Source organism: Phaseolus vulgaris, chromosome 8 (genome assembly GCF_051622355.1).
Source record: "Phaseolus vulgaris cultivar YP4 chromosome 8, ASM5162235v1, whole genome shotgun sequence".
Lineage (NCBI taxonomy): Eukaryota > Viridiplantae > Streptophyta > Magnoliopsida > Fabales > Fabaceae > Phaseolus > Phaseolus vulgaris.
Window position 1 is genome coordinate 58,038,658 of NC_143505.1, and position 17,132 is coordinate 58,055,789.

General features: G+C 28.3%; 2 protein-coding genes across 2 annotated transcripts; one reads left to right on the forward strand and one right to left on the reverse strand.

Annotated features, from left to right (window-relative positions):
- The first annotated feature begins 1,458 nt into the window (after nt 1-1,458).
- LOC137825795 (protein neprosin) lies at nt 1,459-3,399 on the forward strand. The gene is made up of 6 exons (XM_090294325.1): nt 1,459-1,642; nt 1,797-2,157; nt 2,275-2,442; nt 2,552-2,608; nt 2,753-2,899; nt 3,006-3,399. The coding sequence occupies exons 2-6, from the start codon at nt 2,002-2,004 to the stop codon at nt 3,375-3,377; spliced, it is 900 nt and encodes a 299-aa protein (XP_090150451.1). The 5' UTR covers nt 1,459-1,642; nt 1,797-2,001; the 3' UTR covers nt 3,378-3,399.
- A 1,079-nt stretch (nt 3,400-4,478) lies between these two features.
- Nucleotides 4,479-7,536, reverse strand: LOC137825509 (ADP-ribosylation factor-like protein 8c). Its single transcript, XM_068631192.2, has 6 exons — nt 7,195-7,536; nt 6,943-7,024; nt 6,782-6,814; nt 6,553-6,674; nt 5,094-5,255; nt 4,479-4,991 (listed from the first exon to the last, which is right to left on the reverse strand). Exons 1-6 carry the CDS (start codon nt 7,479-7,481, stop codon nt 4,874-4,876), a joined length of 804 nt encoding a protein of 267 aa, XP_068487293.1. The 5' UTR covers nt 7,482-7,536; the 3' UTR covers nt 4,479-4,873.
- Between the last annotated feature and the right edge of the window lie 9,596 nt (nt 7,537-17,132).

A 17,132-nucleotide genomic window follows, 5' to 3' on the forward strand; every position in this document is an offset into this window, starting at 1 on the left:
TAATATTTTTACTATTATTATTAATAATAATAACAGTAATACCAATATTAATATTATTACTATTATTATTAAAATGATTAATATTATTAATAAATTAATAATAATATTATTAATATTATTAAAAGTGTTGTTAATATTACTATTAATAATTTTAATATTATTAATAGTATTAATTTTATTACTATTGTTAACACCCTCTACCATAACAGTGAATGTATAACACTTATTTGTAATTAATAATAATAATAAGAACAATATTAATATTATTACTATTATTATTAAAATTATAATAATAATATTATTAATATTATGGATAATTTTATTAATATTATTAATGATTATTAAAATTATTGTTAATAGTGTTATTAATGTTATTAATAGTGTTAGCAATATTATAAAACTGTTGTTAATATTACTATTAATAATTATAATTTTAATAATTGTGTATCCATATTTTCCTTTTTTACTCAATTTTCATAATGATAGAAATTTAAGATACATACAGAAATAATTTTGGATGAGTTGAAATTGAAAAACAAAAAATGGAGTGTAGAGTGATTGAAAATGGAGGTTATTTTATTTGATATGTGATATTTGGTGTGAAAATGTCTAAGAGTATGGTCTTTCTTTCTTCTTATTGTTGTCTTAAAGTAAGGAATTAAGTAAAAGTGAGGGAGTTATATAAAAATTATACATTAATATTAATTTATTTATTTTTTTAATTTTTTAAGTAATTCATATGAAATGACAAAATACTCAATTGTATTAATAAAATGAGATATATTAAATAAGGATAGAATTGGAAAAAAATTGTGTAAAAAAAAAGTTATAATGGAAAATGAAGAATTCTCTGGTATATATTATTAGCACCCTCTGCAATAACAATGAATATATAACACTTATTGATATTAAGTAATATTATTTAAAACATAATAACTAATTATAACTCCTATCTTTATAACAAAAATAAATGTATTTAGCAATAAATATAATAATTATAACTGTATTAATTATTAAATATAAATTAATTTTAAAGATAAAAAATAATTAATCATCCTATTACTAAATTATATATTATTTTATAGTCTAAATATATTATTGGTAGTTAAAATATTTTTTCTAATATTAATAAATAATTTATAAAATTTATTTTTAATTAACTATTAAAATTTAGCTATTAACTAATCAGATTCAAAAATTGATAATTAAAATTTTGATAGCTAAATAATAATTTAAAAATTAGTTATTGAAAATAAAAATTAATTTAGATATATCAATAATTATTTTGATCTTTCATATAATATATAATTTAATTAACATAATAATTATTTATTTTTTATTTCTAAAAACAATCTCTTTTGACTGCGAATTTATATAATCTATTTACCCTTCAATCATTTAATTCCTTGTTGACTGCAAAAAATAGCTATAAAAGAGGCAATTCCATAAGGTGATCAAATAAGCACTCATTTTATTTGATAGATAGAAGAGTCCCGCACCAGAAATGATCAAGATATTCTTCTTTGTCTTTTGCTTGTTAAAAAGCTATGATAGTCATGGAGTTCATGCTATTCAAAAAGATGATTTGGAGCTGGAAAGAGAATTAAAACTCATTAACAAGCCTCCTATCAAGAGTATTCAAGTACATATTCTTCTTCTTCTTCTATTTCATTGTATTTTTTTTTCTTCAATTTGATATTTCTTCTTCTATTTCATTGTGTTTTTTTTTCTTCAATTTGATATCACCAAGTGGTTTCATTAATTCTTTTATATATTTTGTATGTTAATTTCAACAGACAAAATTTGGATATATTGTTGATTGCATTAATATTTACGAACAACCAGCATTTGATCATCCTTTACTAAAGGACTACAAATTACAGGTACACTTTTTTGTTTTAAATCTTTAAATGTGATAATTTCTAGTCATTTTTTTACAATACTTGTTTTATTTATTTCTAGAGAAAACCTAGCTTTCAAAATTCATATGAAAAAATAAGTATGAAGAATTCATCGAATGTACTCATATTTGGGCTTGGAAAAGAGAAATGTCCAAAGGGAACTGTTCCCATTCGAAGAACAACAAAGAATGATCTTATTCAAGGAAGATCGTTATTATATAGTCAAAGCATGGTTCAAGGTTATCCTGGTTTTCATGTAAGTTTTTTATTGTATGATAGAGTTTAAAATTTTGAAATTTTATTTCTATAAAATGAATTCATCACAACTAATATTTTGATTTGAATCATTATTTAAATCTATTTAATTTTGTAGAATGCAGAATTATATCTTATACCAAATTTTGGTCCTTATTACAAAGTTAGTGGAAGAAATAGCATTTATAATCCGAGAGTCCTAAGGAATGATCAAACATCCATTTCTAATACATGGGTTCAAAATGGACACAAAGAAGGCACTAACAAAATTTCTTTCGGATGGCATGTAAGTTTTAATTTGATACACTTATTCTTAATAAAAGAATTGTGTACGCATTTACATATACTCATCATGTGGGTTTTAATTCATACTCATCATTTAATTTGTGTCAAAGGTGGCTCCACGATTACATGGTGGTGATACAGCAACTTATTTGTACGCAGCATGGACAGTAAGCAAACACTTATTTACTTGTTTTGTAATCTTTACTTATCTAGTTTTTCTAGTAAAAATCCTTACTAACATTATCAAATGAGATATTATACTATATGATAACTTTATTTACATAATTATATAATATTCATAAATGTTACAGTCAGATAATTTTAAGAAGACAGGATGCTACAATGTCCATTGTTCTGGTTTTGTCCAAATTCATCAAGGAACCTTCCTAGGTGGACGCATATCCAATTCATCTCTCTACGGCGGAACATCGATTGAGTTTCTAATTCAGATTACTCAGGTCATGTTGATGCCTATACTACTAGTATGAATTAAATATAACTTTCACTATGTAATATTAATAATGATATTATATAACTGATAGAAAACTATATATATATTTTCAGGACCCAAACTCTAAAAATTGGTGGTTAAATATTCAGGGGGAAGATATTGGATATTTTCCAGCAAAATTGTTCTCGAACATGGCTTCGGCTGATCAAGTGGGATGGGGTGGGAGAACAGTTACTCCTCCTAATACTCCAAGTCCTCAAATGGGATCGGGATACTTCCCAGATAAAAACTTTTCCCATGCTTGTTATTTTAGGTTTATCTCATTTCAAAATGATTCAAGAACAGATTATGGACCTCCTCTATACTTAATGAATACATTTGTCGACAAATCTAATTGTTTTAATGCTAAATATTATGGAGATCTAGGAGGAACAGTTGGATATTCTCTCCAATTTGGAGGACCCGGTGGCGATTGTGGCAATTGATGATAAGAAAATACAACAACTTTATAAGAGTTGAAAATGTCAATAAACATTTGTTTTCCATCCATGATTAAACATTGTGCTTTTAAACCTTAATTTATTTTCTTTTTCTTTTTTCTCTCTTTAGCTCTTAAATTTCGTCCATATTTTAGATTTTTCATAAAAAATAGTTAAAATACAATTAGTGTTTTTATTAGTTATGAAACTCTTAATTATGATTATATACTAAGTTAACTAAATACTTTTTTTCTGTTTAAGATAGTTTTATAGTTATATATAAGTCAAGTACTACTCGTGCACGATCACCATCAATTATATTAAATAAGAAACTAGTAATCTATTCCTTATATATAACCATGATGCTTTGCTATTCTGATTACTTCTGTGACTAGTTGTAGTAAAATTAAATTTTCTGATAAAATAGTCATAAATAAAGGTTTTACATCAAAAGAGTTGTATAATATTAAAAATGAAAATCTAATTCTAATTAAAGAACAACACAAATACTCCTATGAAACCAATGTAACTTTTGTCCGTTAGGAACTGTTCTCCTGTTTCGAATATATGTTTGGTTTCAACATAAAAAACGATTGCTTCTTTATGTAGGTTTAACCTCTTGCAAACGAGACCCAAACATGCTAATAATTGGTAATCAATTGTTGAGTGTAAAACTACTTTAATGTTTTATTTTCATTTAATAATATCAATTTGTTTTTACTCATGATGTTATGAATAAAAGGAAATTATGAGGATCTCACGTATGTCTTGATAAACATGATACATACCAAGATTGATGGTTTAATGGAGAAGATTTTAACCATGAACTGCAGTTGAAACGACTTGTGAGAGAAGAAAGAAGAGTGTTTAGAGAAACAAAATATTAACGTATAATTGTATTATACTTAAATAATCATACACTTAAGTACTAATTTGGTCTTGTTCTTCTTGTGCATAGCTCAGTGTTGCCGGAGCAGGCAGGTGAATACTCGTACCAAACCATCCAAATGGCATCTATTAACATTGGGCAATTGCTTCCTTCACCCCCTTCAATTTAAGAGTGCAGGAAGAAACTGCCGTCTTTAAAACTAGATAATGGAAAACAAATTACCAAAAAAACACTCTACTACCAATTTCTTAGACAAATAGTCTTGAATTTTGGGACACTTTCAAATGGTGAATACATTTTATTTGGGAAGCATTCATAAAGAAAAGCTTTCCACCCCTCCGCTCCCATATAAGGAAAACACTAGCATTCCATTTTCCAGACAAAATAAAGTTGCTGACTTCATTATATTAAAATTTGAAACGATAAAAAATGTAAAAGACCAACTAATTGGTTGACGGCACATAAGATGTCGCATGGAAGATTTGACCCGGTTTGATCACTATACAAACAAACTTGAGCTACAACTAATTAACGAAAATATATTCTACCACGAAGGAATTTCCTCAACACCTTGCATCTTTGACCAAAAATGAAATACTGCTCAAACCAAAGATCATTTTGCAGTTCTTGAGTGTTTGATGAGCCAGTCAATGACCACATCTATGTTTACAGAGTCCTTGCATGAAATCATATAGCAGCAGACCTCTCTCTCTTTCATTGACTCAAGTCCTCTGCAATCACCCATGCAGAAAATGCAATGTTCAATTAGTTACACAATGAATCAAGACAAATTTCAACATATATATATGACAACGTTGGTTTCTAGAACTCACAGCTGATCTACCAATGCTTGCTTAGAAAGAGCTTCTGACTTGTCAATTTTGTTTCCAAGAACAAGCAAAGGAATCCCACCCAAAGAAGGTTTTGTCAATAGCTCATGTAACTCACTTCGAGAAATCGGAACACTGTCTCTATCAGCAGCATCTACAACATACCTGTCTTTGCATCCATTAATGAAACGAACAGAAGAGTAAAAGCACCGAGAATGGAAACTTCAATAACTTGAAAGGGCTATATTATATATAATAATAACACTCCACAAGATGAAACATGCATGACCATCTTCCATTAGATAATTGGAAACAACACATTTGGACAAAACCAAGTATTAAGTTTTCCATTCTTTGTGTTGGAACAGGAAAGAAGACAACATTACACAAAATGCTTTTGGGGTCAGTATCCTCTATTCTTGGTTGTTAGAGATCTAAGCAATATAAATGACAATATCCCCGAGCCTTTCCTAATGCATAATACTTCCAGGATGATTGAACATCATATTGAATTAGAGCCTCTTCCATGAGGAAACCAGGAGTTCAGTTCTTAATAGTACCATCTCATATCAAATTATGCTTCAGCAAATGTAGTGGTGAAATAAAATTTGTCCACACTTAAATCCCAAAGTCTACTTGTTTGAGGGGACATATTAGAGATCCAAATAAAAACTGTTCCCAAGTCTTTTCCCTGATAGCTTAAATAAACTTAAAGAATAGTATAGGTAATCATTATAAGAGTAGGCTTCAATAAAATTTTCCTTTTCTCCTAAAAGATCTTTAGAGGAGGTCTTTGTGTTTCACGGTATATAACATTTAAAAAAAATATGCTTATGATTGTTTAGCCAACATTTAACATTTCTGGGAATGTTTTGAAAAATTCAAAGGTTGGGAGGAAGGATGTGGTAGAAGTGGAAATGTCGTAGTGGTTGGAAGACAAGATAGCTTAGGAATGGGAGAGCTGCATATCCATCCCTCATTATGGGAATAAAAGAAGTAAAACAAGAGTTGGAAATGTCTCACTGGCCAGGGAATTAATACTGCTAAGGAATTATTTTTAAAATTTATAACAGACATGAAAACAACATATTCCAAAAAATAACTAGCTATGCCTAGAAACAAATGCACCCTTAGGGGAAGGACAAGGGTGTCATTTACATTGTTGATTCTTTGTAAACTCCTCCAAGGAACCAGAAAAAACCCTCTAACCATATGAGGTAACTTAAGTAAAATGGGATGAAATGGCAGTTTCTTGAGAACTTTGGAGGAGGAGGAGGAGGAGGGGGGAATCATTACCGTTAAAACTATGTACTCAAAATATCCAGTTAGTCTAACACTATAGAAAACTTGTGATCCAATGCCAAAAGAAACAGAATGAAAGACATGCAAGTATATGAATGAAGATATGCTCTTGCACGCATTAATATATATCTGAAAGAGAGAGCATTGAGAGAGAAAGTACACAATGGCAGAGACACCGCGACAGTATCTTTCCCACATGGTTCGGAACCTCCTCTGCCCACCAAGGTCCCAAAGCTTTATCGTGACATTTCCCTTGGTCACTTTTCTCATGTTGAATCCAACCTGGGTTTAATAATAGCAAGAATTACATTCCAATGCAAAGGAAAACATGCTCACAATCTTCAAACATATAATAATCGAAGATGCAAAAATAAAACGAAGATACACACAGTTGGAATCATGTCCTCACTGTAGCCCCCAGTCTGCAGGCAAACAAAACCAAACATCAATGCAATGTGAAAACAAGGCCACGAGAGCAAAACTCGGTAACGAAATTGAATTTGAGGGCAGTAAATTAAGCAAATTGCAATGAAGCAAGCAAGTAACTCACAGCAATTGAATTGACAAGAGAAGTCTTGCCAGCATTCTGAAGGCCAACGAGGGAAAGTTCCATCTCCTGTTTGAAAAACAAGCTGACCCAACACACAGAAACCCATAATCATTGAAGGACTTATCTCAAAAGGAAGCCTTGAATCAATTAACCTAAGCTCAAGTTTTAATAAGGCGGCTATCTGAATCAGAAATCCTCAACCAATATGACATGAAATTGTAAAGAATATGAATTGTAGAAACGAGGTTTTACCTGCGGAGCCAATTGAGGAAGGAATCCCAAAGACCCATTGTGTCTGAATAGAAGAAAGCGAAAAGAGAAATTGAAAGAAAGAGAAAGAAAGAGAAAGAGAAAGAGAAAGAAAGAGAAAGAGGTAGTTGGAGGAAACAAGAAACTTCGCGGACCAAAGAAGAAAAGGTAGATACGATAATGGAATGTGAAGAATAGAAATGGAATCTAAAATAGGAATACCACACACATAATATACATGTCTTCTCCTTGTCCCTCTCTTTTCTCTTTCTAGTACCTTGTTTTCTCATTCAAAAATAACAATACTACCTTATTTTCTCATTCTACTCTACACACTGCCCATTCACCTTTCACTTCTACAATTAATATCATTTTATTTATCACTTCAAATTTAATATTTTTCAGCTCCATGCATACTTTTAAAATTATTTTAGAACAACATTTTAGTTATCCAAACAAAAATCCATCCTAAATATAATTAATTATAGTAATTATCAATTATATATAGTGGACTATTAAGATATTTTTAATCGTCAAGTAATTAATTAGGTTTATTATTTCTAGGAAGATTTATAAGATGAAATTGATAAATACCACTAAAAAACCCACGGGTGACATATCTAATACATACAGTAGATATGGGATAAGGAATCAAAGACGGCTTTTTTCTACCTCCATTCCTTCGTACCTTCTTACTTAACTTCTATAAATTTTTGTATTTTAAAAATATATTTTTTAAAAATGTTAAAGTGTAGTTTATATTTTAGATTATATAATTAATTTTTTTTTAATTCGTAATTAGTTTTTGAATTATTTAATTCATAAATTTTTTTTCTAAATTACATCATTTATAATTATTTTTTAAATATGAGAGTAGCTTTTAAATTATGTAATTAATTTTTTTTTTAAATTACTTCTAAATTCTATAAATCTGGAAAGCATTTTCGGATTTGAAGATATCAGAATATAAAATATGTGAAATTTAAAGTTAATTTATTTTTTTACAGATTAACAAAAAGTATTTTTACATTTAATATGGGTTGTTAGGAAGAAGCAACCCGTATCAAATACAGAGTTTACTCTCTTTTTTCAACTTATTTTAAACAAGTTTGGAGACTAACTTAACAAAAAGGTTGGTGAGAATAACAAAAGCCTTGAACTTTCGGCCTTTTCTTGGAGGGAAATTACTTTCTGCACCATATAACTGCCCCAATTTCAGTTTTAAAGAACGAAAATGTCCTTAAATAAAATGGAGATACAAATCAAAATACATTTTGGATCCCTTTTTCAGAATATATTTTCAGATTTTTATTTTTCTAAAACGAAATTTTTGTATTACAAAAATATATTTTGGGTTGAATTTTTATTTTTTGGAACACAATAATCTTTTCCAGATCTATTTTTTCATAATGTATTATTTCTAATTTTGAGTTTTTATTTCCAGAATGAAAGGCATTTTCGAAATTTAAAAGTGTGTAGGGTGCAAGTTGAAAAACGTTAGATGGGAAGAATATCTTCTTGGAGTTGTCTGAAGCTCCAATGTATTATAAATACATTGGGCTTAATTATCTAGGTTTTCTGGATTTTTTGTACGATTTATGATGTATAATACAAATGAAAAAAAAATATTATTATTATTATTATCACTTTTATATTTCACTCAAATATAAAAAATATTAATATATTCCTTAATTAGCTTTATATCTCAAATTTTAATTTGATTTTAAAGACTATTCTTATAAGGTTTTTCTAATATTTTATTTCCAAAACTAAACCTTACTAGCTATATTTCATGTAGATAATTTTCTTATTTAATGATGTTACAAGATTGCAACAAATAAAAAATAAATACATTAATTTATTGATAAATGAATATAGATAATGGAGAAAATTCAGTTTCTAAGTGGAAAAAATATCTCCCACTTTGCATAAAATCCTCTCAAGTATTTGCTTATGTTTTTTTATTTAAAGAATAAACCTGAACTTTTATATATTTGGTTAATTCATAAAAGATAAACACTTTCTTCATATGTTTATTCTAAAAACACAAAATTAACATAAATAATATTTAAAATTTAAATAAATTTAATTATATGAATCTTAATTAAAATAATAAATTTATTTATTATTATATTTCAATTATATATGATTAAAATTATTAAATGTGAATTGTTCTTCTCCCATCCAAAATCAGTTTCTTATCCAGTGAAACTTTCATTTTCACTCCCTTTCCCAATCTCATATACTTGTCTTATTGTCAATGTTTGTTGCAATGAGTTATTGTATAATCTGTTATACTTATATTTAAAGGATGAATCTCTCACTCATATTTTTTAAAAAAATCACAACCTAACCATACCCAACCGTTCTAGTTACGTTTTTACATCACTAACTCCTTAGTTGATCTTAACATGTTATCTTCCCTAAGTAGCTCATGTGTACAAAATCCATACAATCTCTTTTTCACTACTCTTTTTAAACTGTATTTTGATTACCACTATAAGAAAATTTGTTATTACCAATTTGAGTTATTTTGTTATTTCACTATTACGCACAAAAAAAAATCATAAATAACATGTGAATTTTAACTACGAATTATTATTCATAGGTAAAATTAAATTATTTAAGAATATTGATATTATTATTCTATGAGGGTGGTGGCGACTCCATGGAAAGCATGAGGTATTACAGTCAATGAATATGAGTATTTCTTGCTTGACGTGGTGATTAATGGAGCGCACGTAATCGCAATAGAGAAAGAATTTAGGGTTTAAGGTTGAGTAAAAGTGAGGAGAATATTACAAAAGAAAATTTAATTTATAAGAAATATTAGATAAGGATAAAAGGATATCCCCAATGTCATAAAACTCAAACCTAGTAATCATCTAGGTCAAGTATGATGAATATCCTACTTTTTTGCAAGTAAAGTATAATATACAACATTTCATTAGACATCTTATTAACATATTATTGACCAGTTATTCCCTCTATCCTTCTTCCACTGCTGGTTCCGGTGTCGTTGTCGTTGCCCGTCGTCGATTGCGTGCACACTCCTTTAACTTAACCACCATACAATAAATGAACATCGAGAGTACGAGACAACACGTGAACACGATCTGCAGGTGGTCGTAATCAGGGTCAATGAAGATTTCCGAGTTTAACAACGTCTGTGAGGGTGGTGGCGACTCCATGGAAAGCATGAGGTATTACAGTCAATAAAGATGAGTATTCCTTGCTTGACGTAGTAATTAATGGAGCGCACGTAATCGCAATGAAGAAAGAATTTAGGGTTCTCCTCGCTTTTACTAGTGACACCTTCCAGTGTCACTAGTAAAAGTGTGGAGAACATCACAAAAGAAAATTTAATTGATGGGAAATATTAAATAAGGAGAAGAGGATATCTCCAATGTCATAAAACTCAAACCTAGTAATCATCTAGGTCAAGTAAGATGAATATCCTACTTTTTGAAAGTAAAGTATAATACACAACATTTCATTAGACATCTTATTAACATATTATTGACTAATCTCTTATTCCCTCTATCCTTCTTCCACTGCCGGTGTCGTTGCCGGTATCGGTGCCGGTGCCATATCCGCTGCTGGTGCCATTGCCAGTACTGGTATCGATTCCGATGTCATTGTCGCTGTCCGTCGTTGACGATTGTGTGCACACTCCTTTAACTTAACCACCATACAATAGGTGAACACCGAGAGTATGAGACATCACATGAACACAATCTGCAGGTGGTTGTAATCTGGGTCAATGAAGGTTTTTGGGTTCAGCAACGTCGGTAAGGGTGGTGATGACTCCATGGAAAGCATGAGGTATTACCGTCAATGAAGACGAGTATTCCTTGCTTGATGTGATGATTAATGAAATGCACGTAATCGCAATGGAGAAAGAGTTTAAGATTCTCTGACATAATCAATCATGTTTCTTCAAAAAAATTAATTATGTTTTCATATTATTATTGCTGAAAAAAAAAATTGATTATATTATTGAGTAATGTAACCGTGAATAGAGAAGAGATGGGTATGTATTACACAACTTTACATGGTTATAACAGATACTCTTAACACTAAATTTTCTTTTCATCTTTGCACATCTTCTGTTTCCTAATCAATTTCTCCTCAAATCTTTCGCTATAAATGCTGGACCAACACCGAACTTGCATGCACATTTCTCCTCAAATCTTTCGCTACAAAAGCTGGACAAACACCCAACCTGCATGCACCTGCACTGCAAAATTTAGCTTTCAACCTGCATTGACAAGATTGTTCCCAGTCACCACATGGAGTCGCCACCACCCTCACACAAGTTGTTGGACCGGGAAACCATAGTTGATACTCATTTCGACCGCATGCAGATCGTCTTCGTGTGCTAACCACTGATTGTGGATGTATCCTTTTTCTTAAATTTAATGGTGGAAAAGTTAATTTAAAAATAAACCTTTACATTTACATAACATAATATCTTTCCCAAAAATATGAAATTAATAAATTTATATGAATATATATTTATATATATGTGTAAACATATAATTGTCTATAATTAATTATATATCATTAAATCAATTAAAATATTTAATATCATTTTAATTAATTATAAAATATTTAGGAGTAATGGTTTTTAAATTAATAAAATAATTATTCCTCCTAAACAATAAATTATTCTAAATTTAATACTAAAAAATATGCAGTAAAATATATAAATTTTACTTATTTCTTATTCTTAATAAAATATAATTTTTTAAATTAAAAAAATACATATTAATGCAATATATATATATATATATATATAAATTGTGCAATAATATTAAATATTACAATTAAATTAAATTATAATATTATACTGGAAGATTAAATTTTCATATTAATAAAAATATTAGAAAATATAAACTATTACTAAGTCAATAAAAATATATCTTTTCATATTTTTACTACTAATTTATTATTATTATTATTATTATTTTATGAATTTGACTGTGTAAGTTTATTTTTTATTTATTCATTTTATCGTTATCTTAACACTAATTCGTTAAAAAAAATTTAGTGGTGCAAAAAGAAATCTTCTAGAAAAATAATACCCAACAGACAAAAGGCCGATTAAATGAGTCCAAAAGCCCACGCTTTCACGTTCTGTGTGTTGTTTTCCTGAGAGGGGAAAAATTATCTGTATATTGCTAATTTGCTTTTTCAGCAGTCATTAATTTTTATTGAAATAAAACACAAAAAACTCGAATTTTATTGAATTATTATGCACCCTGCACACTAAAAACTGGATATATCAAACTTAGAGACACACGGAACCAATAACTAATAATATAATAAACATAAAAAACTTTAATATTATTTTAAAAAGTAAAATTTAAACTTAATTCAATCTCACAACAAATTTTATGAGATTAAATTAATCTTAAATAACTTTTCATATAAATATTGTTTTATTTAAATTTAAAACCGTGAAATAAATTTACATAATTTGATATTTTTTTATTGAATGGTCATTATTAATTCATATATTGGTATGTAGGTTTTTGTGGACTTTGGCTATAGTCGTCTATCTTCTTCTTCTTCTTTGCTGTTTAGTCAGTGATAACAATGAAATGACAAATACATGCACACAAGTATTTTTCACCAAACTTGAAAGCCATGGCTGAGATTTTTTTTATGAGTTGCTTTCAAGCAGCCCTAAAATATGATCTATGCATTATTTCCTTCCTTGGTAGACTTTTCTCAAAATCTTTGTACTCAAATTAGATTGTTACCATATCTCTTCAATTGCGTCTGCGATATGCTAAATTCTTTCTTCAAAACTAATTTCAATATACATATATATATATGATCTGAATGCAACGTTTCTAACACATTCACACAGCAATAATTGAAAGCTTAGTATACGTTTTTTTTTTGTTCAGCAATAAAAGCTTAGTATACGTATAAATGCATGATCCAAAGTCCATGAAATTTCTACGAGAAAACGAATCAAAGGAGAAGAAAAAACATCACCCTTGGACAAAAATGAAAATCTCACGTATTTATTTTACTAATTGGAAAAATTTGTGGATTTGAGAGAAGCACCTAACATTTGAGTTGACCGTGAAGTCAGCAACGTCAATTTGTAATGTTCTTGAGGGAAAAATGGTGATGTAAGCATGAAGTGTATTGAATAGAGAAATGAAATGAAATGAAATTGTTATATTATATATAAACAGAAAGGAAAATAAGAATATAATATAGTATTAAGCACCTAATGACTATAATTGAGCGAATCAGAATTGAGATTTTTGATTTGTTGAGAGCTCTACACGCATGCACTTGGTTGTCTAAAGGTGTGATTAAGTAGTGGAAAAAAGAAAGTTGAAAAAGCACGTTGTGATGCATAGTTTCTTGATTCTTCTCCACATAGTTGTGTACTTGGATAATTATTTTCATTAATACTCCATTAGACATGATGATAAAGGTTTCCAATTAAGCACAACATATTTTGAACCCTAGCTTCGAAATTGTTGCTCCTTGCTTATAGTCAAGAATTAATTTATTTTGTTGGAAGATTTTGAAAATCATTGTCCTCGTGACTTTGAAACTGAAACACTTTTTAACGTAATAACACAGGCATCATTCCTCACTCTGGTTGTGCAGGACAATTCTGTCTCTCACTTACATGTGAAACCCCAAAAGAACATCAGTGGTTGCACACACCACCCTCACGTTAGAATGACGTCAAATTGTAACAAAGTGATTAAAAAAAGCCAAAAGCTTAAACCCAGTTTTATATAATCACTTATTAGGTGCCACTAAGCAGTTAAGTCCAACATGAGTAGTTGTTGTACGTCAAAGATTGCTACTCTACTCACAAAAAATAATACAATATTTACACACTATCAACCAAAAACTATAAGCTTCATTTTTAAGTATAATTCCAATATAAACACAAAATTAATAAAAAACTTTTACTAAATTATTTAGTTACGTATTTAGCAAATTAATCATAAGTAGCAGTTAGAAGAAGCAGGTCTTGATTAATTTTTGGGACCTGGATGCATGGTAGAGAACTGAATCACTGGTGTTTGGAAAAAATATAAAATTAAAAGCAATGTATACATTGCAGGGAACTCAACAAATAATAACAAAAGAAGTTGTTAGTTAATAGAAGATTGAATTCAACTATAAAAAAAAAAGCTAATGTTTGCCAAGTCACTAGTGATCTTGATAGAAATATTTTGTAAACTTTTTTTACTCAATCTAACCTAATACACTTATGATCGAGTTTAGTAAATTTTGGTTACAAATTTAAAATATAATTTCGTTAAAGCTTGTAACTTTTAAATATTGTTTTTAAAAAAATTAAATACAAATTGAAAATACAAATTAAATATATAAAAAATTAAACAAATAACTAAATTGTTAAATAAATAAAAAATAGAATAACTAAATTGTCTAATTATATATATATATATATATATATATATATATATATATATATATATATATCAGATTTTACCTACATACCTCATTACCCAATATAAAATTTTGAATCGGTTTAAACAAGGTTAAATTTGACTTAATCATGTAAAAAAATTAAACTTAATATATTTAGATTGAATTAAATCCTCAAATTATCCAATCTAATAATTGTTCACCGTTATTTTGACATATGCTTAAACAACTTTATTATATACATTAAAAAAAATCTAACATAATTTAAAAATTAAAAATTAGAAATATTTTAAATACCTCTTTTTTAACTCATCGATGAAGACAAATTTAGCAGGTGAAAATTATATGTTGCATGGTTTTCGAGACATTTTTTTTAATCGGCTTGGTTTTTGAGACATATTCAGTAACGCTGATAGTTTCTTGCCGTGATCAAACGTGGTTTTTATTCGATGATATTTGTTTAGTGTTTTAAGAAATTAATTCTCAACTCATGAATGTGAATATGATTTTTTTAAAGTCACGTTACCCTCTATAAAATGTAAATTAGCCCTTTTTTATTATAAAAAATTAATTCTCAACACATAGATTTCTATTTTTATTATAAAAAAATCAGCCCTTTTTTTTTTTGCTCTTTCCATTCAAAAGATTATAAAGGCATTTAAAGTTTTGCGAAGGAATCTGAAATCTCTATATAGTTTTTCAACTTTCTAAGCTAAAAATTCTGCCCTATTCACTTTCCATTGTTACGTGTTTTTCATTTTTTTTTGGGATAATCAAAGAATGTACTACAATGAGTTAATATGTTGAATTTTAGGTTGATTATTATTAATTTTGAGTGAAAACTATAAACTAAAGTTTACTTAATTTCTTATAAAATTAGTTTAATGTTAGATGAAACTTTAAGATACTAATAAACCATATCCACAAAAGAAAGAATATTTTTTGGATAAGGTTATATACGAAGATGGTACATGACGTATATATCTTTGAACCTACCATGATCACATTAAAATAGTGAAGTTAGCTTTCTGAATGATTTACGAATATGTGGGATATATTTAAGCAGACAAAACATCACTCTTGTTTCGCCAGTGAAGCAACAATTTGGATAAAACAATCACAGTTAAGTCCATTCACCATGTAACTATATAGGACGATGCTATTCTCATTGCACAATAGTCAACACAAACAATAGTGTGCAAATGTCAAATTCAAACGCTCTACACTGTTTACTAGGTTGTTGCTGTTTCATTTTCTGCCTACGTACCTAGGAAATATAACTCACCAAAAACACAAACACAAAAAAAAAATATTATTATTATTATTTTTAAATTTATTTGTCCAATCTTCGTGTCTCACAATGATCTTAACTCAAACTTTGTCCAATTTAGGATGAATACGTCCTCCGGTTCGATTTGATTAATGAAGTGTGGAATACAAGTTGGGTGGGGGTCGTGGAAAAAATATGGAATCACAAAAATTCTATTATTTTCAACAGGAGTGTGACTGACGCGTCTGAAGTTTGTACCCGGATGCATGCAAATGTTTGGTCTTGGATTTCTGCAAAATCTCGCACTACTTCGGTTTCCTTTTCTAATTGGTGTTTGGAACCTTTTGGAATGTATGCATTTGATTATTTGATGTTTTTAAGGTTTTTAGATTCTTAGAATGGATTGTGTTTTTGTCTTTTTGGTTTAGAGGGTACGGTTAGAAGTTGAATTATGTATTTATTGTATAAGAGTTGAACCATAAATAAATAAATAAAATTAATTTAAAAATTATTTTATAAATTTTTATTAATAATTGAAAACTACTTTTAAATACCATTAATTTTTAATCTTTAAAATTAATTTTTATTTAATAATTTTCTTCTTAAAATTGATATTCACTGTCAATTAATAAAAAAGAAACTATTATGACAAATATAAAAGTGATTTTTAAGGTAATAGTTACAAAGATAATAAATTTAGTACATTCATATATACAGATGAACAAAGTGGAAAAAAAACTCTAATTTTTTGTGTGCAAATAATTATTCACAAAATTAATATTCCATTTATTAGTTAAGAGGTCTCTTCAACGCAGCATTTAAAATCGGAGTGTATTCATAAATTTAATTTAGTTTGACATTTTTTTACGAGAGCCCTCTTAAACAGTATTTAGAATTCGTAACACTTCTTCATTTCGCCATTTTTTCAACTTGATAAGGTTTGACCTAGCTTGGTTTTGTAACATTCGCAAGATGGCAGAAGTTATGCTATGAAGTCAGAGTATTATATTTATATTGATGATAGACGTTAATTATAAATTAATTAACATAATAGACTGTGAAATATAAAAGCTTTATCTGAGTGTTAACCATGCTTATTATATCTGAAGTCAGATTTAAAAAAATATAAAAGTTATTATCATGTTTATTTATTTTCTTTATATTAGTTTTATTTTAAAATAGAAAAAATATTTGCTACCTACCTTCATTTCATGGCAGAAAAGCAAATTTC

Coding starts and splice junctions, on each gene's coding strand:
- LOC137825795 (XM_090294325.1), top strand. CDS start 2,002: ATGAAGAATTCATCGAATGTACTCATATTTGGGCTTGGAAAAGAGAAA. Junction 2,443..2,551: donor AAATTTCTTTCGGATGGCAT/GTAAGTTTTAAT, acceptor TTTGTGTCAAAG/GTGGCTCCACGATTACATGG. Junction 2,900..3,005: donor TTCTAATTCAGATTACTCAG/GTCATGTTGATG, acceptor ATATATTTTCAG/GACCCAAACTCTAAAAATTG.
- LOC137825509 (XM_068631192.2), bottom strand. CDS start 7,481: ATGAGAAAACAAGGTACTAGAAAGAGAAAAGAGAGGGACAAGGAGAAG. Junction 7,025..7,194: donor TTCCTCAATTGGCTCCGCAG/GTAAAACCTCGT, acceptor GTGTTGGGTCAG/CTTGTTTTTCAAACAGGAGA. Junction 6,675..6,781: donor GTGAGGACATGATTCCAACT/GTGTGTATCTTC, acceptor TATTAAACCCAG/GTTGGATTCAACATGAGAAA.